At 38.6% G+C, this 26,005-nt stretch overlaps 1 protein-coding gene across 5 annotated transcripts in view; it reads right to left on the bottom strand.

Moving 5' to 3' along the window:
• Positions 1-26,005, bottom strand: part of LOC127833363 (lymphocyte-specific helicase-like) — a 99,460-nt gene that overhangs the window by 33,248 nt on the left and 40,207 nt on the right. For 4 of the 5 annotated variants that reach the window (XM_052358562.1, XM_052358563.1, XM_052358566.1 and 1 more), the window contains exons 6-20: positions 25,311-25,364; positions 20,942-21,170; positions 20,262-20,351; positions 17,930-18,021; positions 17,250-17,327; positions 16,703-16,834; positions 11,417-11,599; positions 10,013-10,236; positions 9,659-9,784; positions 6,914-7,016; positions 5,656-5,817; positions 5,352-5,375; positions 4,883-4,947; positions 3,365-3,506; positions 3,048-3,131 (exon numbers count right to left, since the gene is read on the bottom strand). In XM_052358562.1, coding sequence (XP_052214522.1) covers positions 3,048-3,131; positions 3,365-3,506; positions 4,883-4,947; positions 5,352-5,375; positions 5,656-5,817; positions 6,914-7,016; positions 9,659-9,784; positions 10,013-10,236; positions 11,417-11,599; positions 16,703-16,834; positions 17,250-17,327; positions 17,930-18,021; positions 20,262-20,351; positions 20,942-21,170; positions 25,311-25,364 — 1,788 coding nt within the window. The remainder of the gene's footprint in view (positions 1-3,047; positions 3,132-3,364; positions 3,507-4,882; positions 4,948-5,351; positions 5,376-5,655; positions 5,818-6,913; positions 7,017-9,658; positions 9,785-10,012; positions 10,237-11,416; positions 11,600-16,702; positions 16,835-17,249; positions 17,328-17,929; positions 18,022-20,261; positions 20,352-20,941; positions 21,171-25,310; positions 25,365-26,005) is intronic. The other variant, XM_052358564.1, reaches the window with a different exon arrangement.

The following is a 26,005-nucleotide window of genomic DNA, read 5'->3' on the forward strand; positions in this document are numbered from 1 at the left end:
ATTCGCAAAGTGAAAGCATTTTAGATGATTTTCTTTCAAAAATGGAAAAGACCAATAGGATTTATAGTATACGTTAGTGGAAGTGTGTATGACCGCAATGACTCTAAATTTTCAGACACTCAGTTTTCAGACACTCCTTTTTTTAGGCAAAATAATTATGTTTCAATGCTTTTTTAAGTGTTTTCGTCCATATTTAATGACTAGGACAGTATATTTTACAGAGATATTTAATTAGATTTCTGTCCTGTTTTTGCTTATCTCGGACCCTTAGGTCATGGAGTTTTACAACCCGATTAGAGTAATAAACCTGGCATAGAATGCCGGATTAGAGTAATGAACCTGGCATAGAATGCCGGATTAGAGTAATAAACCTGGCATAGAATGCCGGATTAGAGTAATGAACCTGGCATAGAATGCCGGATTAGAGTAATGAACCTGGCATAGAATGCCCTTAGAGCAATAGACCATAACAATTGCGCTTTTCAGTAGATTACCATGTATACTGAGAATAGACAATGGTTTCACCCAACAGAATTAGAAAATGATATCGTATTCAGGAAGCAGTAGGGTTGTTGTTTATAACGTTTTATATACCATTTCAGGTAAGAAATTGCAAATAAGTGACGGTGTATTATATTTAAAGCAGGGAAAGGAGAGTACAACACGATACAATAACTTAAAATTATCTTGATTGTAAGAAGAAATTAAAGCAGCACTTAAAATACAAAAATGCAGTCAAACATGCACTTAAAACTATTTTTCATTCTGTTATGTATTATCATATTTATAATGCTTTATTTTCCCTATTTCATGGTCTATTGCGCTATTTTTTCCAATGTCATGGTTTAACACGTTCCCTATTCAAGAGGCACAGGCTTGAAAAAAAAAAGCAAAAAAAATCATTGACAGACCACTCCAAGAACTTAGGTACAAAGAATGATTTAAATCAACCAGGCTCATTCAAAGATGCTATTAGAAGCAAACATTTAATGGCAAAAGACATGAATAGGCAGCCCTTGCATATTTCAAGGTCATGTGAGCTCATGATGGTAACTTATTGAACAAGGGCATTTGATGTTGCTGTTTATTTTAACTACAATAGAAACATAGAGATAACAAGAGATGTGTTTGTCAGAAACACAATGCCCCCTACTGCGTCGCTTTCATACATTACCTTTGACTTTGAAGGATGACCTTGACCTTTCACCACTCAAAATGTGCAGCTCCATGAGATACACATGCATGCCAAATATCAAGTTGCTATGTGAAGGGACATAATAGTTATGAGCATTTTTCGAAAACTAAACGCGAAACCTAAATGCAAAGTGTGACGGAAGGACAGACGGTCTGATCACTATATGCTCTCCTTCGGGGGCATTAAAATCAATCAGAACCGTATGAGAGGAATAATATTTTGAACATAGATAAAGATATTATACAGGCTTAGAACCAGATTTGAGTGAGGCTTGGTGATCACTCCAATGTATTGAGAGGCTTGGTGATCACTCCAATGTATTGAGAGGCTTGGTGATCACTCCAATGTATTGAGAGGCTTGGTGATCACTCCAATGTATTGAGAGGCTTGGTGATCACTCCAATGTATTGAGAGGCTTGGTGATCACTCCAATGTATTGAAAGGCTTGGTGATCACTCCAATGTATTGAGAGGCTTGGTGATCACTCCAATGTATCGAGAGGCTTGGTGATCACTCCAATGTATCGAGAGGCTTGGTGATCACTCCAATGTATCGAGAGGCTTGGTGATCACTCCAATGTATCGAGAGGCTTGGTGATCACTCCAATGTATTGAAAGGCTTGGTGATCACTCCAATGTATCGAGAGGCTTGGTGATCACTCCAATGTATTGAGAGGCTTGGTGATCACTCCAATGTATTGAGAGGCTTGGTGATCACTCCAATGTATCGAGAGGCTTGGTGATCACTCCAATGTATCGAGAGGCTTGGTGATCACTCCAATGTATTGAGAGGCTTGGTGATCACTCCAATGTATCGAGAGGCTTGGTGATCACTCCAATGTATTGAGAGGCTTGGTGATCACTCCAATGTATCGAGAGGCTTGGTGATCACTCCAATGTATCGAGAGGCTTGGTGATCACTCCAATGTATTGAGAGGCTTGGTGATCACTCCAATGTATTGAAAGGCTTGGTGATCACTCCAATGTATTGAAAGGCTTGGTGATCACTCCAATGTATCGAGAGGCTTGGTGATCACTCCAATGTATCGAGAGGCTTGGTGATCACTCCAATGTATTGAGAGGCTTGGTGATCACTCCAATGTATTGAGAGGCTTGGTGATCACTCCAATGTATCGAGAGGCTTGGTGATCACTCCAATGTATCGAGAGGCTTGGTGATCACTCCAATGTATTGAGAGGCTTGGTGATCACTCCAATGTATCGAGAGGCTTGGTGATCACTCCAATGTATTGAGAGGCTTGGTGATCACTCCAATGTATCGAGAGGCTTGGTGATCACTCCAATGTATTGAGAGGCTTGGTGATCACTCCAATGTATCGAGAGGCTTGGTGATCACTCCAATGTATCGAGAGGCTTGGTGATCACTCCAATGTATCGAGAGGCTTGGTGATCACTCCAATGTATTGAAAGGCTTGGTGATCACTCCAATGTATTGAGAGGCTTGGTGATCACTCCAATGTATCGAGAGGCTTGGTGATCACTCCAATGTATTGAGAGGCTTGGTGATCACTCCAATGTATCGAGAGGCTTGGTGATCACTCCAATGTATTGAGAGGCTTGGTGATCACTCCAATGTATTGAGAGGCTTGGTGATCACTCCAATGTATTGAGAGGCTTGGTGATCACTCCAATGTATTGAAAGGCTTGGTGATCACTCCAATGTATTGAGAGGCTTGTTGATCACTCCAATGTATCGAGAGGCTTGTTGATCACTCCAATGTATTGAGAGGCTTGTTGATCACTCCAATGTATCGAGAGGCTTGGTGATCACTCCAATGTATTGAGAGGCTTGTTGATCACTCCAATGTATGTACATGTATATGGGTACTGCACCTTGTGTCCGTGTTTCTTCAGGGCTGGTAGCATCTTGTCCAGTAGCAGCATCTTGCCTGACTTCTTGACCAACTCTTCATTGACCTGCAAGCACAACAACCTCTGTACCCAAACCTACCAATACTTGTGAGACTTGTAATGACTAATACATGTGATGATTTAGCCTACAAGATACTTAAACACTATAAACATTTTTGCCTCCTAGATATTTTTACATTATGATAATACCGCCACCGCAATCCCCCCAGATTTTCAGGAATGCAGTCATGAAGAGCTATATAAAGGATTGTTTCATAAGCCTGTGGGTAAATGCTTACCAGGAATTGTCCTGAAGGGTCCAGAGGGTACTCGAGCAGGTAGGGGTGGTTGCAGCACTTCCTGAGGTCCATCCACACGCTTCCCAGCTTCACATTCACTATAGAACTTTGGCACCCAGGCCCATTGTACACAGCCTTTGAACTGAAACATAAGTAGATATGGCATCAACAATTAAATAATGGCATTTCACACACTGCTATAGCAATACAAATACAGCTATGGCATTACACACACTGCTATAGCAATACAAATTCAGCTATGGCATTACACACACTGCTATAGCAATACAAATACAGCTATGGCAATACAAACAAAACTATAAAATTAATTAAATATAAAAACAGCATTTTACCATATCAACGTGGTTTGCAGCAAATGATTAATTTGATATTTGTTTGTTCTCATTCTTTCCTACCATTTTAACACTATTTTAGTCATATAGCACATATCAGTGAACCAACTCCCATTTTCCTGGGTAGGCTTGTAAACCAGTTCTAAATGCACATACGTAAGTCAATAACAGACAACTGCCCTGCTTGAATCAAAATGAAGATGGAGTATAGCCCTAGAAATACTTTAATGACCAATCATCGCATAAATTATAAGGCCAGGCCAAGATGGAACCTGCAATCCTCAGATTTGTAGTCCAGCCTTCAACCAGCTGAGCTGGCTGCATGCCAAGATGAAACCTACAGTGCTCAGATTTGTAGTCCAGCCTTCAACCAACTGAGCTGGCTGCAGGCCAAGATGGAACTTGCAATCCTCAGATGTGTAGTCCAGCCTTCAACCAACTGAGCTGGCTGCAGGCCAAGATAGAACCTGCAGTCCTCAGATTGTAGTCCAGCCTTCAACCAACTGAGCTGGCTGCAGGCCAAGATGGAACCTACAGTGCTCAGATTTGTAGTCCAGCCTTCAACCAGCTGAGCTGGCTGGGGCCAAGATAGAACCTGCAGTCCTCAGATGTGTAGTCCAGCCTTCAACCAACTGAGCTGGCTGCAGGCCAAGATGAAACCTGCAATCCTCAGATTTGTAGTCCAGCCTTCAACCAACTGAACTGGCTGAGGGGAAGATAGAACCTGCAATCTTCAGATTTGTAGTCCAGCCTTCAACAAGCTGAGCTGGCTGCAGGCCAAGATGAAACCTGCAGTCCTCTGATTTGTAGTCCAGCCTTCAACAAACTGAGCTGACTGCAGGCCAAGATGGAACTTGCAATCCTCAGATGTGTAGTCCAGCCTTCAACCAGCTGAGCTGGCTGCAGGCAAAGATGGAACCTGCAGTCTTCAGATTTGTAGTCCAGCCTTCAACCAACTGAGCTGGCTGGCGAAACTTAGTCTTAACAAAAACATGTATGGCTACGATTCTTCAATGGACAATAATGAATTGTTTGTAATTGATTATCACCTATAAGTAATTTATGTTTTAATTCAGAAAAGCAGGAATATTTCCAACATAAATAAATTGAAGTTAAACATTAAAATATAAGAGAGACAAAGCCAATACACCACTAAGTCCCTTACACAGATTTCCTGGCCCCTCTCTTTGGCCGACCCTTGGCATCATACTCTATATCCAGCTCTTGTTCCTGCAACACACACAAGCCATGTGACTCAAAAATCCACAAGCAACAAACAAAATGATGCAAAACCAATCAGCCAAGAAAAAACTAAAGCAAAGTTTCATACAGATTTTGATTGGAATATTGGGAAAATTTTGCAAAGGATATTTCTCAGAATAAAATTGCAACTAATTGTGCAGGGATAATGCTGTAACATGTAATATGTTAAGTTAAAAAATGAGATTTCTAGACCCACTTATTATGGGCTGCAGAAAAAGGTCACACTCCCCCCCCCCCCACCCTATAAAAGAATGTTTGTGCATCTCAGAAATGATCTGTGGGTCAATCAGCTCCACCAAAATATCACACCCCTGTATGAAATCGTTAAATTAACACGTACAGGCGCACAATAGATATGTTTTACTACTTACATCCCTATGCCACCAGTCATCCATCTGAAAATAGAAAGACACTATTATTTAATGAGTTTTTATGATTCACAGGATGGAAATGGAAAAGATGAGATTGTACTTAAAGGAAACGATTACTAAAATCCATGGCTTTGTTATTCAAAGACATGACTAAGGCATATTAACATAACATTTAAAGACATGCCTCATTCCAGACAATTTGGCATTGAAAGACATGCCTGTCTTAAAAACAATACATGATATTTCATATTTGCAATGAAAATGATATTTCATATTTGCAATAATAAATGCTACTTTATCGTACATTTCTTGTCTGTACTTTATCAAGCAGTGTCTTGTCCACCGCTGCCTCATAGAACTCCCTCTGGACCTTGGTCAAGGGCGCATACACTATCAGCTCCTTCTTGGGAGGGATATCCAGGTCCACATCAGCCTTCACACGCCGCAACATGAACGGGGTGAGGATCTGAAATGTGGGAGACATGAATGGGGTGAGGATCTGAAATGTGGGAGACATTAATGGTGTGGGGATCTGAAATGTGGGGAGACATGAATAGGGTGAGGACCTGAAATGTGGGGAGACATGAATAGGGTGAGAATATGAAAATGTGGGGAGACATGAATGGAGTGAGAATATGAAATGAGGGGGACATTAATGGTGTTAGGATCTGAAATGTGGGAGACATAAATGAGGTGAGGATATGAAATGTGGGAGACATGAGAATGGTGTGTGTGAGAATATGAAATGTGGGAGACATGAATCGGGTGAGAGTATTAAATGTGGGAGACATTAATGAGGTGAGGATATGAAAGGTGGAAGACATGAAAGGGGTGAGAATCTGAAATGTGGGAGAAATTAATGGGGTGAGAATCTGAATTGTTAGAGACATGAATGGGGTAAGGATCTGAAAATATGGGAGACATGAATAGGGTGACAATCTGAAATGTGAGACATGATTGGGGTGAGAATCTGAAATGTGGGGCGACATAAATGGGGTAAGTATCTGAAATGTGGGAGACATATATGGTGTGAGTATCTGAACTGATGGGGAGACATGAATGGGTTTGTATCTGAAATGTGGGAGACATGAATGGAGTGAGTATCTGAAATGTGGGGAGACATGAATGGAGTAAGTATCTGAAATGTGGGAGACATAAATGGTGTATCTGAAATGTGGGAGACATAAATGGGGTGAGTATCTGAAATGTGGGAGACATGAATGGGGTGAGTATCTGAAATGTGGGAGACATAAATGGGGTGAGAATCTGAAATGAGGAACATGAATGGGGTGAGAATCTGAAATGTGAGACATGAATGGGGTGAGAATCTGAAAATATGGGAGATATGGGGCGAGTATCTGAAATAAGGGGAGACATGAATGGGGTGAGCATCTGAAATGTGGTGAGACATGAATGGGGTGAGTATCTGAAATGTGGGAGACATGAATGGGGTGAGTATCTGAAATGTGGGAGTCATGAATGCGGTGAGAATCTGAACACATTATTGGTGTTAGAATCAGAAATGTAGGAGACATTAACAGTGTAGAATCGACGATGTTTACCTGATGTAGCATGCTGAGAATGTTCTTCTTCTTCTCCTCTTCTATGATGGCTGCATCTGCTGCAGCGTCTGAGATCACGGACACGTCAAACCATGTCTCAAAACTGGGACAACAATGGTGTTATTTATAAAAGGTCAGTAGGAGTTTATGATTGAAGGCACATGATATGACTCTTTATCTATTAAGTCTATGTTTTGGGTAGAAATGAATAAGACTCAACAAGGCAAACAATTTGATACCAAAATGAAGCACATTAAAAAAAAAAAAAAAAAAGCTGTCATCAAAAGCTGTCATTAAACATATTCATTCAGAGTCATAGCGATAATATGTTATTGTTTCTTTAAAAATGGGGACGTAGAGATATGATAATGAAAAACAGGTTTATGCTCTATCATTGTGTAATATTTTACGATCCTTAAACACATTACATGCCATCACCTCACACAACATACTCAGCCGGCTGCTAGGGCAGTTATCTGTAAGTCACTATTTATCCCTATTCTACATTCTACTCCTTTTGGGTTAAAAGGCCTTCAAGTTTGTCCTGGCCTCAGAAAATTAAAATGTGTCCACATTTTTACATTACACTGCATGGGTCCACAAAACCCAGTGCCCCAGATAAGCTGCCTATCTGCGTCTTTCACCCTTTAAAATGTTTAAAAACGCAAAGAAATACAATATCATGTGTATTGAAAACGCAACCAATTTGACTTTTACGCAAATTTATAAAATTCTATGCGTATGATACAATAGCTTCAATCGAAAATTCTTTGCTCATTTTCGGTATAATTTATCCTCTTTGCAATTATTATCGTAATGTGACGTCGCTTTTATTCAGCAAGCGTCTGGATGAAGGAGCAGGAAAACAGTCAAAGTACTTCAAACGCTCTGCGGACTAGATTTCATAGTTAATTACTATGGTGTACGAACTGGTCCAAAACTATTCTAAACTGTCCGGGACAGTTTAGAAACCGTCCGGGACGGTTTGTGAACTGTCCCGGACAGTTTTCTAAACTGTCCCGGACAGTTAACAAACTGTCCGGGACGGTTTAGGAAAGTTTTGGACCGTTTGTGTGCATAAACTGTCCGGGACGGTTTAAACTGTCCGGGAAAGTTTAGTAAACTGTCCGGGACGGTTTAAACTGTCTGATACGGTAGTATTTATATCAACCAATCAGAACACTCCTTACAATAATGCTTTACTTTAGAAGTCGTAATGTAATATCGTTGTCATCTCGAGCGACGCTATTTTTCTCGGACAAAACATGATTTTAAAAATATTCAATCAATCATTGATGCCAAGACCGCCAGAGTTAAAAATGAATATTTTAAGTACTCGAAATGAATGTATTTGCCCACAAAGTATTTCTGACATTGGTAACGAATTTCTTCTTTTACAGTCGCTGCCCTGAAAATGTCGAGTAGGTGTAAACTCGGGATATGATGTGGTCATTCTGTTCACATTTCTAGCCAGAGCATCCAATCTTGTCAGTGAAGAGTTAATCGCCTCAAGGGACCTATTTGTCTCAAAATTCTTGTAATGGAATTAAACACATCCCGACAAGTGTCTAAAAACCGATCTCTGTCCATATTCGCGCACAAATGATAAATTATCGAACAATCACTCGAGTAAACGTTTCTAAAAATGAAATTCTCACTTTCGAAATAGCACACAAATGCGAAGTGTTACGAGTGTTCTGATTGGTTGATTGTCTCCTCTTAAGAACCTATGCCGTACTAAAATTTATGCCTGTAAACCGTCCAGGACAGTTTAGAAAACCGTCCCGGACAGTTTCCAGGAAACCGTCCCGCACAGTTTCCTAAACTGTCCCGCACAGTTTCCTAAACTGTCCCGCAGTTTCCTAAACTGTTCCGGACGGTTTGTAATCCACAAAATAAATCGCCCGGTACCGTTTACAGACGCACAAGCAGTTCAAAAGTAAGAAACTGTCCAGGACAGTTTGGTAAACTGTCCGGGACAGTTAACAAACCATCCCGGACGGTTTATAAACCGTCCCGGACAGTTTAGAATAGTTTCTGACCAGTTCGTACACCATAAATTACAGCATCAGACCAAATTATTTACGACATGCATGTGTTTTCAATCTGATTTAATCCGTTGCTCATTGTGCATGTATTTGTAAAGCGTCTGTACTTTCAGTTTCTATAACGATGCAAAATAAAAATGTCTAAGAGAGGTCGAAAGACGTCCGCGATTGTTGCGCCAAAATATCAATCAATCACAAACTTTTTGAACCAAGAAAGCAAGAGCCATTAAGTGACAAATCATTCGTGTTATCGATTTTTAAAATTTTAAGTTTATATTATGGACAGTTTCAAGAATTAAAGATGTTATGAAACATCAGTTTATTTAAGTTAATTACAATAGTTTACAGTTTTATTGAATCAATACAAGTGTGCAGCTTCAATAGAAGTAATCTGAATCTGAATGGATACGTTGAAGATTGGCTTTTATTCCACGGGGAAAGCAGAAATGATTTTAAGGTATGAATTTTTATAACTCATTTCACCCTATTTCAAGACCGAAATCACCCTATTTTTAAAAATCAATGGGTGAAAACCCTATTTCCCAAATAATTATCTGGGGCACTGAAAACCTAATTATAATGTGAGACCTTTAACAAAATAATGTATGACGAATTTATTCATGTTTATCACAAATATTTTACTTTCTATTATCAATATTTGTTCTATCCTTAAGAGTGTACTGTAAAGTGTGTGCACCTGCCGAGATCATCAAAGATCTCCGGGAGTAGAAAGTTGAGGAGAGACCAGAGCTCTTTCAGGTTGTTCTGTAGAGGGGTCCCAGTCAGCAGCAGGCGGTGGGTGTTCTGGTACAGCTTCAACTCCCTGAACAACACAGGAATATCTATATCAGCAAGTTGCCATAGAGAACATTTGTCAGTTACATGTTATTAATCCCTGACATAGACCTAACATACATATATTCAAGCAGATTTTAAGAACCAATTGAACAATAGATCTCAGTTAAATGACATACTTATTTCTTATAAACCAGAAAAAAGATCTGTTATGATATTGCCTTTGACTGCATCTACGAGACAGGTGTAGTGTTACCTGATGAGACGACAGTTGAGGTTCTTGAGGCGATGTCCCTCGTCCACTATCATGTAAGTCCAGGAGTAGTTGGCCAGCTGGGGCCGGTCAATCATGGCGATCTCGTAGGACGTGATCACCACGGGGTGGATCTCTATGCCTGGCAGAACCTCCGTGCGCTTACGGATCTTCCTGGCTAGCCGAACCCTCTCCTCCTTACTGCCATGGTACAAGATCACTGGCAGCTGGGATAGGCAAGACATGGTACAAGATCACTGGCAGCTGGTATAGGCAAGACATGGTACAAGATCACTGGCAGCTGGTATAGGCAATACATGGTACAAGATCACTGGCAGCTGGCATAGGCAAGACATGGTACAAGATCACTGGCAGCTGGTACAGGCAAGACATGGTACAAGATCACTGGCAGCTGGTATAGGCAAGACATGGTACAAGATCACAGGCAGCTGGTATAGGCAAGACATGGTACAAGATCACTGGCAGCTGGGAAAGGCAAGACATGGTACAAGATCACTGGCAGCTGGTATAGGCAAGACATGGTACAAGATCACTGGCAGCTGGTATAGGAAAGACATGGTACAAGATCACTGGCAGCTGGTATAGGCAAGACATGGTACAAGATCACTGGCAGCTGGTAGAGGCAAGACATGGTACAAGATCACTGGTAGCTGGTATAGGCTAGACATGGTACAAGATCACTAGCAGCTGGTATAGGAAAGACATGGTACAAGATCACTGGCAGCTGGTATAGGAAAGACATGGTACAATATCACTGGCAGCTGGTATAGGAAAGACATGGTACAAGATCACTGGCAGCTGGTATAGGAAAGACATGGTACAAGATCACTGGCAGCTGGTATAGGAAAGACATGGTAAAAGAACACTGGCAGCTGGCATAGGCAAGACATGGTACAAGATCACTGGCAGCTGGTATAGGCAAGACATGGTACAAGATCACTGGCAGCTGGTATAGGAAAGACATGGTACAAGATCACTGGCAGCTGGTATAGGCAAGACATGGTACAATATCACTGGCAGCTGGTATAGGCAAGACATGGTACAAGATCACTGGCAGCTGGGATAGGCAAGACATGGTACAAGATCACTGGCAGCCTGGATAGGCAAGACATGGTACAAGATCACTGGCAGCTTGAATAGACAAGACATGGTACAAGATCACTGGCAGCTGGTATAGGCAAGACATGGTACAAGATCACTGGCAGCTGGTATAGGCAACACATAGGGAAGTCAAAAGTTTTTGGTGCAGACTGATAAAAGAATTGAGGCACAAAAGTTATTTATATATTATTTATTCAACAACTTATTATCAAATGTCAACTAATTAATACTTCATCCCATAATTATTTGTGGTGTGGATAACTGATTTGTACAGATTGTACTTACCCTGGGTGCAAATCTCCTGAACTCATTGTGCCAGTTGGGTACAGTGGAGAGTGGGGCCACCACGATGTACGGGCCCTGGGCCCCCATGGTCACTATCTGGCACATTAGGGCCACACACTGGATGGTCTTACCCAGCCCCATCTCATCTGCCAGGATCCCATTCACTCCATTCTCAAACAGGATCTGAAACCAATAAACAGGACCACCTGTCACAGCTCAGCATTCATGCTTCATGGACAAAACAGAAGAGAATATTACATGCAATGCCACCCAGTAGTTTTGCCTTGTGTATTGAACTTAACAAAATATTATACGATTCTCATTTCCTTTATAAAAAGGGCTGTTTGTAAAACATGCATGCCCCCCTATATGGGCTATAAGTTGTAGTAGCAGCCATTGTGTGAATACGTTTTTTTGTCACTGTGAACGGTGGTGGTGGTGGTGTAGTAGTAGTAGTAGTAGTAGTAGTAGTAGTAGTAGTAGTAGTAGTAGTGGTAGTAGTAGTAGTAGTAGTAGTAGTAGTAGTAGTAGTAGTAGTAGTAGAAGTAGTAGTAGTAGTAGTAGTAGAAGTAGTAGTAGTAGTAGTAGTAGTAGTAGTAGTAGTAGTAGTAGTAGGAGTAGGAGTAGTAAAAGTAGTAGTAGTAGTAGTAAAAGTAGTAGTAGTAGTGGCAGAAGTAGTAGAAGTAGTAATAGTAGACATGGTAGAATAAGTGGTGGTGGTGGTGTAGTAGTAGTAGTAGTAGTAGTAGTAGTAGTAGTAGTAGTAGAAGTAGTAGTAGTAGTAGTAGTGAAGTAGTAGTAGTAGTAGTAGTAGTAGTAGTAGTAGTAGTAGTAGTAGTAGTAGAAGTAGTAGTAGTAGTAGTAGTAGTAGTAGTAGTAGTAGTAGTAGTAGTAGTAGTAGTAGTAGCAGTAGCAGTAGCAGCAGCAGTAGCAGCATTACAATACCAATACTTAAGAATGATCAAATGGGAAAAGGTAACCTAGCACTGGCAGTAAATATAGGGCTCATTTACAGGTCAGATTTGGAATCTCTGCTGTAAAATGAGATTTTGAATGAATTAAAGGGAGGCAAATCTGTAATAAAAAGAACATGCATAAACCATAGTTGTTTCCCTTGTTTGAACCATGCTAAATCCTTAAAATGCCTATTTCCAGTAACTGTGACCTTCACCTGTGACCTTGACCTAGTGACCTCAAAATCAATAGGGGTCATCTGCGAGTCATAATCAATCTACCCATGAAGTTTCATGATCCTAGGCGTATGTGTTCTTGAGTTATCATCCGGAAACCATTTTACTATTTCGGGCCACCGTGACCTTGACCTTTGACCTAGTGACCTCAAAATCCATAGGGGTCATCTGCAAGTCATGATCAATCTACCCATGAAGTTTCATGATCCTAGGCGTATGCGTTCTTGAGTTATCATTCAAAAACCATTTTACTATTTCGGGTCATTGTGACCTTGACCTTTGACCTAATGACCTCAAAATCAATAGGGGTCATCTGCGAGTCATGATCAATGTACCTATGAAGTTTCATGATCCTAGGCCCAAGCGTTCTTGAGTTATCGTCTGACAACCACCTGGTGGACGGACCGACCGACAGACCGACCGACAGACAGACATGAGCAAAGCAATATACCCCCTCTTCTTCGAAGGGGGCATAAAAATTGAAAACACACTATAATCTTTTATTTAAGTATAGGTACAATGCTTGTACCAATATTTGTAACAAATTAATATACAGCAATATGAACAACTACAATAAGATGTATCATATTTTTCATATGCAACTAAAACTTATATCTCACAGGGTAGACAAATACCACACTCTGACGCTGCATTTAGTAGTATGAAAACAGTTGATACAATGAAAAATTAGATCCAGATGTGTGGCCTGTATTGACCCCTTGAGCATTTTTTAAACCAAGTTTGTAAAGAACCTCAATAAAATACATTTCAAATTAAAACTTTTGGCCTAGTGGTGTCAGGACTTTAAAAAACAACTTATTCAGTGTTCCAGATTGGATCGGCCCTTCATCTTTTGGTCAAAACAATTTGAAATAGACCAAAGAAATTAAGTTCATTGCGCTGAAATTGTTTGTCAGACAATTTTACCAGTACATTTCTGTAACAATAAGTCAAGTCCATTGGACAATTAAATCTTGGGAGTATTTTGTTTTTTGTCTAACAATACAGGCGCCTTAAGAACATAGACATTCTTCGGAATCATACAGACACTTAGGAATTAGTTTTCCGAATAATTTGCCTTTTATCAAATACAGTGATTCCTGTCACATGGTCGCTCTCTTAAAAATGTTTTTCAATTATTTGGCTTTTGGAAGCTTTAGGGATTTCAGTGATATCTATCTTTTCATGGTTTAAGCTTTTTTCAAACATAAATTCAGTCGGACATATATGATTTTACGTTTCAATGTGCACCTGTCACTTACAGCATTTTAACAAGATGGCAAACAATATAAAAAAGAAATTGTAACTCTTGGTTAAAATGACAAATAACAATCTCATTAGTGATGGACACCATAAAATTAGTAGGGTTTAATGAAATGCGAGTGATAATTAACGATGCATAAAACATTTAAGATACAAACAACAAATTTATTAATAATCTTCACAGTTGATGTATGTCGCTGAAACCATTGTTGGCAAATTGGCGTTAAGTTTCCTCGCAAAGTTAAAACATCTGACAAGATTATCATTAGAAAATGGAATAAGACAAACATGGTTTGATTTATATTTTAGTGGATCTGTTTATAATCAGATGCATATCCATGTATTGCTTTATTATGTTGGTCATTCTGTACAGTTTACTGACACAGCATGGAACTTAAATGGAAGACATTGCAAAGTAAATATATTAATATTAATTAAAGTAAGTTAAATACTTTTATTACACTTGTGTGCTTGTACAGACAGACAGACAGACATATAGACAGACAGACAGACAGACAGACAGACAGACAGACAGACAGACAGACAGACAGACAGATATTAACAGTGACTCCAGTAATGCTCCCCTTTAATTCATAACAGATAGGGGGGAGGCACTACCCTGATTATGTATTAAGCAATAGAAGACAAGAATACGAAGCTAGAGCAAATCAGTGAAGCTAGAGTGATATCAGTGAAGCAAAAAGAGATATCAGTGAAGCTAGAGAGATATCAGTGAAGCTAGAGAGATATCAGTGAAGCTAGAGATATCAGTGAAGCAAAAAGAGATATCAGTGATGCTAGAGAGATATCTGTGAAGCTAGAGACATATCAGTGAAGCTAGGAAATTATCAGTGAAGCTAGAAAGATATCAGTGATGCTAGAGATATCAGTGAAGCTAGAGCAATATCAGTGAAGCTAGAGAGATATCAGTGATGCTAGAGAGATATCTGTGAAGCTAGAGAGATATCAGTGAAGCTAGAAAAATATCAGTGAAGCTAGAGAGATATCAGTGATGCTAGAGATATCAGTGAAGCTAGAGCAATATCAGTGAAGCTAGAGAGATATCAGTGAAGCTAGAGCGATATGTGTGAAGCTAGAGACATCATAGAAGCTAGAGCTATATCAGTGAAGCTAGAGAGATATCAGTAAAGCTAGAGAGATATCTGTGAAGCTAGAGAGATATCAGTGAAGCTAAAGAGGTATCAGTGAAGCTAGAGAGATATCAGTGAAGATAGAGCGATTTCAGTGAAGCTAGAGAGATATCAGTGAAGATAGAGCGATATCAGTGAAGCTAGAGATATCAGTTAGTGAAGCTAGAGAGATATCAGTAAAGCTAGAGCTATATCAGTGAAGCTAGAGATATCAGTGAAGCTAGAGCAATATCAGTGAAGCTAGAGAGGTATCAGTGAAGCTAGAGTGATATTTGTGAAGCTAGAGACATCAGAGAAGCTAGAGCTATATCAGTGAAGCTAGAGCTATATCAGTGAAGCTAGAGCTATATCAGTGAAGCTAGAGCTATATCAGTGAAGCTAGAGAGATATCAGTGTGAAGCTAGAGAGATATCAGTGAAGCTAGAGCTATATCAGTGAAGCTAGAGAGATATCAGTGAAGCTAGAGCGATATCAGTGTGAAGCTAGAGAGATATCAGTGAAGCTAGAGCTATATCAGAGAAGCTAGAGCTACATCAGTGAAGCTAGAGAGATATCAGTTAAGCTACAGCTATATCAGTGAAGCTACAGAGATATCAGTGAAGCTAGAGAGATATCAGTGAAGCTAGAGCAATATCAGTGAAGCTAGAGCAATATCAGTGAAGATAGAGTAATCAGTGAAGCTAGAGCAATATGTGTGAAGCTAGAGACATCAGTGAAGCTAGAGAGATATCAGTGAAGCTAGAGAGATATCAGTGAAGCTAGAGCTATATCAGTGAAGCTAGAGTTATATCAGTGAAGCGAGAGAGAGATCAGTGAAGCTAGAGCGATATCAGTGATGCTAGAGAGATATCAGTGACACTAGAGAGATATAAGTGAAGCTAGAGAGATATCAGTGAAGCTAGAGAGATATCAGTGAAGCTAGAGAGATATCAGTGAAGCTAGAGAGATATCAGTGAAGCTAGAGCGATATGTGTGAAGCTAGAGAGATACCAGTGAAGCTAGAGAGATATCAGTGAAGGTAGAGAGATATCAGTGATGCTAGAGAGATATCTGTGAAACAAGAGAGATATCAGTGAAGCTAGAGCTATATCAGAAAAGCTAGAGATATCAGTGATGCTAGACATATCAGTGAAGCTAGAGCAATATCAGTGAAGCTAGAGAGGTTTCAGTGAAGCATGAGCGATATGTGTGAAGCTATAGCTATATCAGTGAAGCTAGAGCTATATCAGTGAAGCTAGAGCTATATCAGTGAAGCTAGAGCTATATCAGTGAAGCTAGAGAGATATTAGTGAAGCTAGAGAGATATCAGTGAAGCTAGAGAGATATCAGTGAAGCTAGAGAGATATCAGTGAAGCTAGAGAGATATCAGTGAAGCTAGAGCTATATCAGTGAAGCTAGAGAGATATCAGTGAAGCTAGAGCGATATCAGTGTGAAGCTAGAGAGATATCAGTGAAGCTAGTGCTATATTAGAGAAGCTAGAGCTATATCAGTGAAGCTAGAGAGATATCAGTTAAGCTACAGCTATATCAGTGAAGCTACAGAGATATTAGTGAAGCTAGAGCAATCTCAGTGAAGCTAGAAAGATATCAGTGAAGATAGAGCAATATCAGTGAAGCTAGAGAGATATCAGTGAAGCTAGAGCTATATCAGTGAAGCTAGAGAGATGTCAGTGAAGCTTTACCTTGAGCCAGTTAAGCCCTTCCACCTGGTATCTGCGCAGGCTTCCCCCGGTGAGCAGTGCAGGCCTGGTGATGGTGCCATCCAGCTCTATGTCTGCCTCTCCAGAGAACAGGTCAACAGAAGTAGGGGCAGCCTGGGTGGGTAGGGGTCAAGCATAGGGGCAGGAGAATTGCATCAAAACCACATAAATAATAATCACTTTTTAACATTGACCAAGGTCATTCTATAATTGTTTACATTCTTATGATGTCAGTAATATCATTCTTAAGAGAAAAAAAGGAATTTTGATAACATTCAGGTTAACTTTAAATCGATATTTAAGTTCATAGCAAGGCCAAGGAAATCTTAGACAGAAGTTTTGGTTTATTTGACATTGTTTTATTTAACATGAACAAGAAACTAGAATGTCACCAAACTGTGAATTTTTATACAAAGAAAACTGTCTCAATAGTCAAGTTCATTAAAATTCTTCCAGGATTTGAGCACATAAAGTAATTATTAAATATATTGCTGAAATTGTTGACTACAGTTAGAAAGGAGAAGTTCACCTTTTTCTCTGTTTTTGGCTGCATTTGTTCTTTTTCCTCTTCCTCCTCTCCCATATCTAGTTTCCTTTTCTTTGTTGGCTACAATCAATCATTGAATATGGCTATGAAAAATGTGTTTAGATTAGTGAATTATAAAATGAAAGGGGATTTCTATTTTTGTTGATAAGCATTGTAACATGTTTACATTCTACTTATCGTTTTAAAACATTAATAAAATAATTTGTTACAAAAGATAAATTACACTGATTTTAAGAAAATAGCTAGAAAAGTATACAAAAATGCCTAAAACTTTGTCAATATTTTTCAAAATATCTTTTTTTAACCTTCTTTCCTATGGAGAACGGAATTTCATGTTAAAATAGGTAAAAATATATACTCTTAGTTTTCAAACACCACCTTTACAATTTTTTTTTTCTTGACTAAATCTTCCAACACACTGACTTTCGTCCATAATTAATGACTATTAAATTTCTGACAGCATATTTTATAGCACTATTTTGCCAGACTTATGCCCTGTTTAAGCGTATCTGGTGCCCTTCAATCATAATACCTGGCAGATGAATGCCTGAGAGTAATAGATCATTATATTTGCAATATTGGGTAAATTACCATGTATACAGGTTATAAACAAAGGTTTCACCCAACAGAAGATGAAATGATATCGCATTATGCTCAATCACCTTAAAAAACTGTGTGAGTAGTCTGGCCCCCTCAGGTGACTGTTCATTGTAGTTGTTGTTTTTCCTTTTTCTGCCTTTCTTGGATTTGGAATCTGAATGCAGAGAAACAATGAGAAAGTTGTGTCAGCATTGGTTTACATGTTTGCCTTGTGCAAAATAATTGCATAAAATAACATTTGTCCCACTACAAATCTGAAACATGCTAGTCTATATACTTTGTTTTATATTGTGTATATATTATAATTATGTCACAAAAAGAATTAAACAATTCATAATACTATTTATCTGCCATTCTGAATGGTGTAGCTTCTTAGAAAAAACAATTAAGGGACAGAGTAAAATATTAAAATTCATTAAAAAGAGTGACAAAATTACTGAAATACAAACAAACAAATAGAATATAAAACAAAAAGCAACATCTTACCGTAAAAACTCAGCCATAAGTCGAGATTTTTTACCTCAAAAATTTGATTAAAATTACGGTATTGACTTATGAGGTCAACCATGAAAAAAATTAATGAAATTCGACGAAGATTGATCCCTGCGGATATTGTTGTTGTTGTTGTTGGATAAAAAAAACTCGTTGATTTACGACAAATGAAATGTCGTCTTTTAACTGATACTTACCAATTAATATAACCACAGTTTGCAACATTTCCATTGTTTATATTTTTATAATTTAATCCAAAGTATTCATGTTAGCAGGTGTTTTTTATAACTGAATGCGTAAACAAAAGATTAGGTCATTTTTAAAGTCAAGCGATAATTGGCAACCTGTGTTAATTGACAGTTTGACATCATCAAAGGAAAGCCGCTTCCTGTCATGAAGCCATAAAGCATCACCCTTCTAGCCGATAAAATAAGATTCCTTTAATTTGTGAAGCGACATGTTTAACCAATTGCGAGTTTGTTATTCACTGGTAATCGTCCAATTATGTTTGAGCACGTGCTTAGCTCCGCCTCTTTAACTGTTATGTAGAACAAAGGTGGAGTTAGCGGTCTATTGGTTATGTCAATCATTGTAATAAAAACGTGTTTTACCGAGGAACTAATCAATTGTTTTGATAGATTAAAAGTGCAAAGATTTGATTACAGTGATCACAGTGTGTCATCGGATTAAAAGTTTGTAGATTATAACTAGCGTGGACAATTTAGTGCACACTTTATAGAAATCTAATAATAATTTATTAATTTGACTAACACATTTGATTTGTGAAAATGCCTGGAAAACACAAACGCCATGCGTATGACAATGCGTTTAAAATACGCGTGTAAGAATTTGCAGAGCAATCAAATAATAATAGTGCTGCTGAACGCGAGTTTGTGGTTTCGTATGTCGTTGTGTAAATTACAATGTACATGTATATACGTCTTGGTTTCCTATGTTGTTGATTTTGTTTTTATGTGGTTCATAATATTATTTTCGATTTCCTAAATATATATTGTATTGATTATATTACACGAAGTACATTAAACACGTGTCCACTATGTCTACATCTCACAGGGCTATAATGACGTCATGGTCTATGTATAGAATAAAAACTTCCTGTACATTTAAAATGACGTCTGTTTATGAAATTCGTGGACGGACAATTTCTGACGCGACTTATGTCTAGGACATATTCAATCTCCGATTTTCCTATCATTTTTTACCCCCCGACTTATGAGCGGGCAGACTTATGACTGGGTTTTTACGGTAACTAAAAACTCTTTTGATAAATAATCCACACAAGACTACACTAGTAACACAAACTGGGGAAACTGGAACATGTTTACTAGAAAGCAGCAACCTTACAGTCCAAACCAGGACGTCCATGGATTCAACAAAGATACCATCTCAGTAATCATTCTTTGTATGTAGTGAGAATACAACTTAACACTTGTTTTATATAGGATCTCAATCTATGTACGTGGTGAGAATACAACTAAACACCTGTCTCATATAGGATCTCAATCTATGTATGAAGTGAGAATACAACTAAACACCTGTTTTATATAGGATCTTAAACAAGTTATCATTCCAAACATGAACGTGTGCACTTCTTTTGTTTTTTCCCAACATTAGCAGTGTCATGTACTTCTAAGGACTTGCGTTGCCTGAAGTGTAATAAGCATTTCTGCTAAAATGATTAAACTTATTATTGTTATTAATCAACATGTAAATAAGTGCTCTTTGTTATTTTTTCTACATTCTTTGACATTTTGCAGTTTTTAGTCAAAAGCAGAGATTTGGTGAATGAGTGTCCAACAGACAAATGTCTAGGTGAAGGTGTGAAAGTGTTTATTTAGAGCCAGGTTTGGACTGTATGATGCTGCTGCCTGCGTGTCTAACACAGTGGATCCTCTTCCACTAGAAATGTCTGGTCTGACACCCGGGGCACCAGTGTCTCACCCAGGTACGCACGCAAACACTCCTCAAAATCTGTGACAACCAAACCAACTGTATATATCACATGGTTTGCATAGCATATGTACATCTAGGCTTTCCATACAGGTATGTCAATTGAGAAAATTATCTAGATACAGTAATGAATCACAAAGTTAAAACATTAAGCATGATGCATGTGTTTTTGCACATGCAACTGACCTTCACAATAAAGCAAATGGCAGTAACAACCGGAGGTACCAGGATAAACCAGTGCATCCATTAGCAGAGGTGCTTTCAAACATATTTCATTTGAACCAGTGCTCAGGGTTTTGATGCTCAGAAACTGTATTTGGCTTGATTTTGAGGCCCCTTATTGACAACCATGTATCATGTATGCTGTATAATACAATTTGGGATAACAGGCCAGTTTAAGTTTATGACCCATATGGTGAGGAATGGATGATATTGTCTAACTAGTAACTACGTCATTACATACTGGCCAATAAATGGATTTATTGCACAAAAGATTTCTAAGAGTAAACTTTTTTATACAAGGCACATAAATCATATTTTAAGGCACTATTCCCGTATTTTCTCAGGGTTACATTTTAAAGTACCTATGAAGCAGATTTTATTTGTACAACCTTGTAATACTGGAATCTCATTCTTGTGGTTTTGAAGATCAGCCTCATTTCCAATGTGCCTGCTGGACAGATTCTCCTTGTCCTCTGACAGTGATTGAGGTGTGGCTGCAGACTGGAGGCCGGGTGTGGCTGGAGGAGACAGGGCGGAAGACAAGCGAGACTTGGACACAGGAGCCCGCAGGGAGAGTCTAGACCGTGTCTGTCTGCCCGACGTCGAGTCGGTAGAGGTCTGAAACATGCAACACAAGCCATGTAGTTCACATCAGCCAGGCTCCAACACTGACATTTAGGAATAACAGGCTATAAACAAGAGATTGCCAAGCAATATGGTCCCCTACCGATGAAACTCCACCATTGTCAGAATTAAAAAAAATATATATTTATTGCCATTGCAACCAGAATTCTTGATGTAGGAACAAAATGAAATGACGTGCATAATCTCCATATTGCCATCTATCCATGTTTCAAGTTTCATGTAACAAGGGCTGTTTGTGAAACATGCATGCCCCCCATATGGGCTGTCAGTTGTAGTGGCAGCCATTGTGTGAATACATTTTTTGTCACTGTGACCTTGACCTTTGACCTAGTGACCTGAAAATAAATAGGGGTCATCTGCCATTCATGATCAATGCACCTATGAAGTTTCATTATCCTAGGCCTAGGCGTTCTTGAGTTATCATCCGAAAACCATCTGGTGGACGGACCGACCGACAGACCGACATGTGCAAAACAATATACCCCCTCTTCTTCAAAGGGGGGCATAACAAGTTGATAGTACATTTATATATAATTAACCAGTTTTCACGCACCGAAAAACAAAAAACTGATTGGCTCAAAGAAATTTTGGGACAGCGCTAGCCCTTGTAGATAGACCCCACAACACCAGAACATAATATAATCTGCAAATGTGGTCGTTTGGAAGCATAAACTGCATCCAAGAACGAGTCACTGTGACCTTGACCTTTGACCTAGTGACCTCAAAATCAATAGGGGTCAACTGCCAGTCATGATCAATGTACCTATGAAGTTTCGTTATCTTAGGCGTCAGCGTTCTTGAGTTATCATCCGGAAACCATTTGGTGGAAGGATGTACGTACAGACTGACAGACCGACCTACCGACATGTGCAAAACAATATACCCCCTCTTCTTCGAAGGGGGGCATAAAAATATTAAGAACTTTTTAAGTTATCGCAGGATCCAAGAAAGTATGACGGACAGAGCGCAAACCACAAGTCCCCTCCGGCTTCACCGGTAGGGGACAAAAACACACTCTGCAATACATTAAGTGACATTACAGCAGGCATTTTATTCTTTGTATAAGCAATCCAAATACTGTCAACATGTATAACAAAAGGGCCTGAAAGGCCCAAAGTCACTCACCTGAGATACAAAGAAACTGACTGTCAAATACATCAGAATTTCTTTATTTAATATGCCTGTGTTCTCGGCCAAAAATTTGATCTCTACTTCAATATATATTCAGTTATGCATGGCGCAACGTGAAATTTTGGCACCGATTACCGATGCATTCAAGAATTTTTTAATTAGGGCTCAACATTAACCGAAAAACAAACTTGCCCTGCCGGGCAAGTACTTAGAAAATCTACTTGCCCTGAACGTAAAGCCACTTGCCCCAACATGAAATATCAAATCAACTGTAAACCTCATATTTTTTAATAAACCAAAATGATACACCACAAAACCTTTTTTATTTTTGAACATTTAACAAAATGATTACAGCAATTAAAGTCTAATTAAAGTCTAAATTACATGCTCTTTGTTCTTTTTTGCACTTTTCCGGGCGACAACTAGATTATAAAATAACTTGCCCGGACCCAATTTTTACTTGCCAGTGGCAATAGGACAACCCTTAAAGTTGAGCCCTGTTAATCATAAGATATCGGCACAAACTGCAAAAAAAACTTGTCTTGTATGCACTATAGATTTTAGCAAATGAATTCTATTAACATCATACATTTGCAAAAATAAAGTTTAAATAAATATAATAAAAATATTATATAAATATAAAACAAGGGCTGTTTGTAAAATATGCATGCCCCCCATATGGGCTGTCAGTTGTAGTGGCAGCCATTGTGTGAATACGTTTTTTGTCACAGTGACCCTGACTTTTGACCTGAAAATCAATAGGGGACATCTGCCAGTCATATTCAATGTACCTATGAAGTTTCATGATCCTAGGCCTAAGTGTTCTTGAGTTATCATCCAGAAACCATCTGGTGGACGGACCGACCGACGGACGGACCGACCGACATGTGCATAACAATATACCCCCTCTTCTTTGAAGGGGGGCATAATAAAAATAATAAATAACGGTGCTCTTACAATCTTTCAGCCAATGTGTAAACTAATCACAACCCCGTTGATCCTGCACCCTGAAGACTCAGTTTGATGATTTCAGAAGAGGCTTACCAGAGACCCAAATCATTTTTAAGGGACCGTTACAGGTTAAAATGACAATAAAAGTCTTACATACAAACTTGAGTGCTCAAATGATTTTACTAAAGCCGCATAAGAACAATGCTTTGCCTCATAATGCAAACCTTTTTCTACAAAAAGGAACTTAAAAAGGTTGCAGAAAAAATAAGACAAATGTCTTTAGTAAGTATAAGCATGAGACCTTTTGTACTCACAAGCTTTCTCTTTCATTTTACATAGTCACCTAGTTTTTGATCCCAGGTGACTGAGTTTTGTGCTCAACCATGATATCACTGAGAAAAATGATCCAGCCAAATTTCATGAAGATTTAGCAATAAATGAAGTGTTTTTTTATATTTGACATGGTGACTTTGTTTTTTAATCTACATCATCCAGTTTTAATTCAGCTGAGTTATCATTTAGACAAATGTTCTTACCAAGTTTCATGATCGGGCCATAAATGTGGCCTCTGAAGTGTTCACAAGTTAATCTTTTTTTTTTAAAGTTAAACACATGGGAACCAATTGAGACCTATCAGGAATATGATTGAGACCATATTTAAGGATCTGACAAAGTTTCATGAATATTGAGTAATAAATGTGGCCTCTAGAGTGTATTAGCTATTTAAAATCATCAGCTTTTTAAAACTTTGATTTCAGGGGTTTTTCAGCTCTGTCTGCGCCTCCGGAAAACGGAGGCACTCCCAAAGCAAAAGGACCCAATTCCAAACCGAAATTTAAAAAAAAATCCCAATTTCCAAAAAAAAAAAAAAAAAAACAAATTTTTTACCCAAAATTTTTTGTCTTATAACTTGTGTGACTAACCAGTGTTTGTTTTGGTAAAAAAATATCTGCTATAAGGTTTTGACTGTTCAGTTCTTATCTCAGAGTGTAACTGTAACTGAAAAACAAAACTGCAGTACTTGAATAAACGTTGAACATGCCCAATATTGCATCTGTTTATATAAAGAAGACAAAATAACAAATAACAAGGGACAAAAATGTCACAAAACCAGGTTTTCATTGTGGAAAAAAATCTGATAAAGGGAGAAAACTCAAACTGAACTTTTGAAATGAACAAACAAAATTAACCCCCTTTGTAAGTTTGTTTTTAAAAAAAATCTATTTTTAGTCATGGCGACCTTGACATTGGAGATATTGACGTGATTCTTTTGTGCGACACACCGTCCCATGATGGTGAACAAATGTGCCAAATGATTTTAAAATCTCACAATGAATGACATAGTTATGGCCAGGACAAGCTCATTTATGGCCATTTTTGACCTTTGAACTCAAAGTGTGACCTTGACCTTGGAGATATCGACGTAATTATTTCGCGCGACACACCGTCCAATGATGGTGAACAAATGCGCCAAATGATTTTAAAATCTGACAATGAACGACATAGTTATGGCCCGGACAAGCTTGTTCCGCCCGCCCGCCAGCCAGCCAGCCCGCCCGCATTCGCCAATCTAATAACCAGTTTTTTCCTTCGGAAAACCTGGTTAAAAACAAGGTTAAAAACAAGTTTATTTGTTAAACCACTGAATTATTTAAGCATGATAAATTCACAATTTTTTCCCAAATGAGCCGTTTCATCGAAGCAAAAATTCCCAAAATGGCCAATTTTGTCGATAAAAAATTACCAATTTGGTCAGACTCCTTTTCCCAAAATAGGCAGAAAAAACCCTGGATTTAGTGACATGGATTTTGGTCACACATGATTCATATTTGAATTCAGCCTAAACATTTTCAAGATTATGAATGTATGCAAGTTTGTTGACAAAGAGAAACATGCGGCACACATGGCCACCTCACTGGGTGATCACAATAGCTCAACATGAACATGAAATGCTGGGATAAGCTAAAAATACAACCTCACTATGATATTGTCATATCAAAAACTATGAAAGCGTAAAAACTAAAATACTACCTGGCTGCTGGTAATACTTTCTGTAGGCTTTTCAGAGTACGGTAGTTTTGAATCCTGAAAGCAAAATTTATACAACAGTTTCAAAGGAGAAACACCATACTTCATAAAACTTGAAAAAAAAACAAAAAACTTTTAATATTTTATTTATCGAATTTAGTTCATATAAGAATATGTTGTGAGAAAATATGAAAAAGTTGCGAATTTTCACACATCTACTCGACATTTTCATTCAAATTGGCAGTGGTGTAGGTTTGATCCGTGTTCATTCCCCTGCTATAACAAACCTGCTTTGGACAGGGCTCTTAATGTAAAATGTCTCAAAACTTAAGGAATAACAAGAGCACTGCACAGCAGGTGCTAACGCTTGGGTGCAGTTTTGAATAAATGAAAGCTTGTCAGAAGAATATTAGAGGTCACAGTGACCTGGACATATGACCTAGTGACCCAAAAATGGGTGTGGTGTTTAGAACTCATCAAGGTGCAGCTTCATATGAAGTTTGTAGGTGGAAGCACTTTGATTTTAGAGCCAATGTTAAGGTTTTAGCACGACGCGGACGAGCTGGCTATGACAATACCTCGGGTTTTCTCAGAAAACAGCCGAGCTAAAAATGGATGATAAAGGAAAATGATAATGATTATGTAGATTTTTCTGTTAAACATACATGTATGAGACCGAATTTTGTGATTGTCAGTCA

The sequence above is a fragment of the Dreissena polymorpha genome, chromosome 6, assembly GCF_020536995.1.
Source record: "Dreissena polymorpha isolate Duluth1 chromosome 6, UMN_Dpol_1.0, whole genome shotgun sequence".
In the NCBI taxonomy this organism is placed as follows: domain Eukaryota; kingdom Metazoa; phylum Mollusca; class Bivalvia; order Myida; family Dreissenidae; genus Dreissena; species Dreissena polymorpha.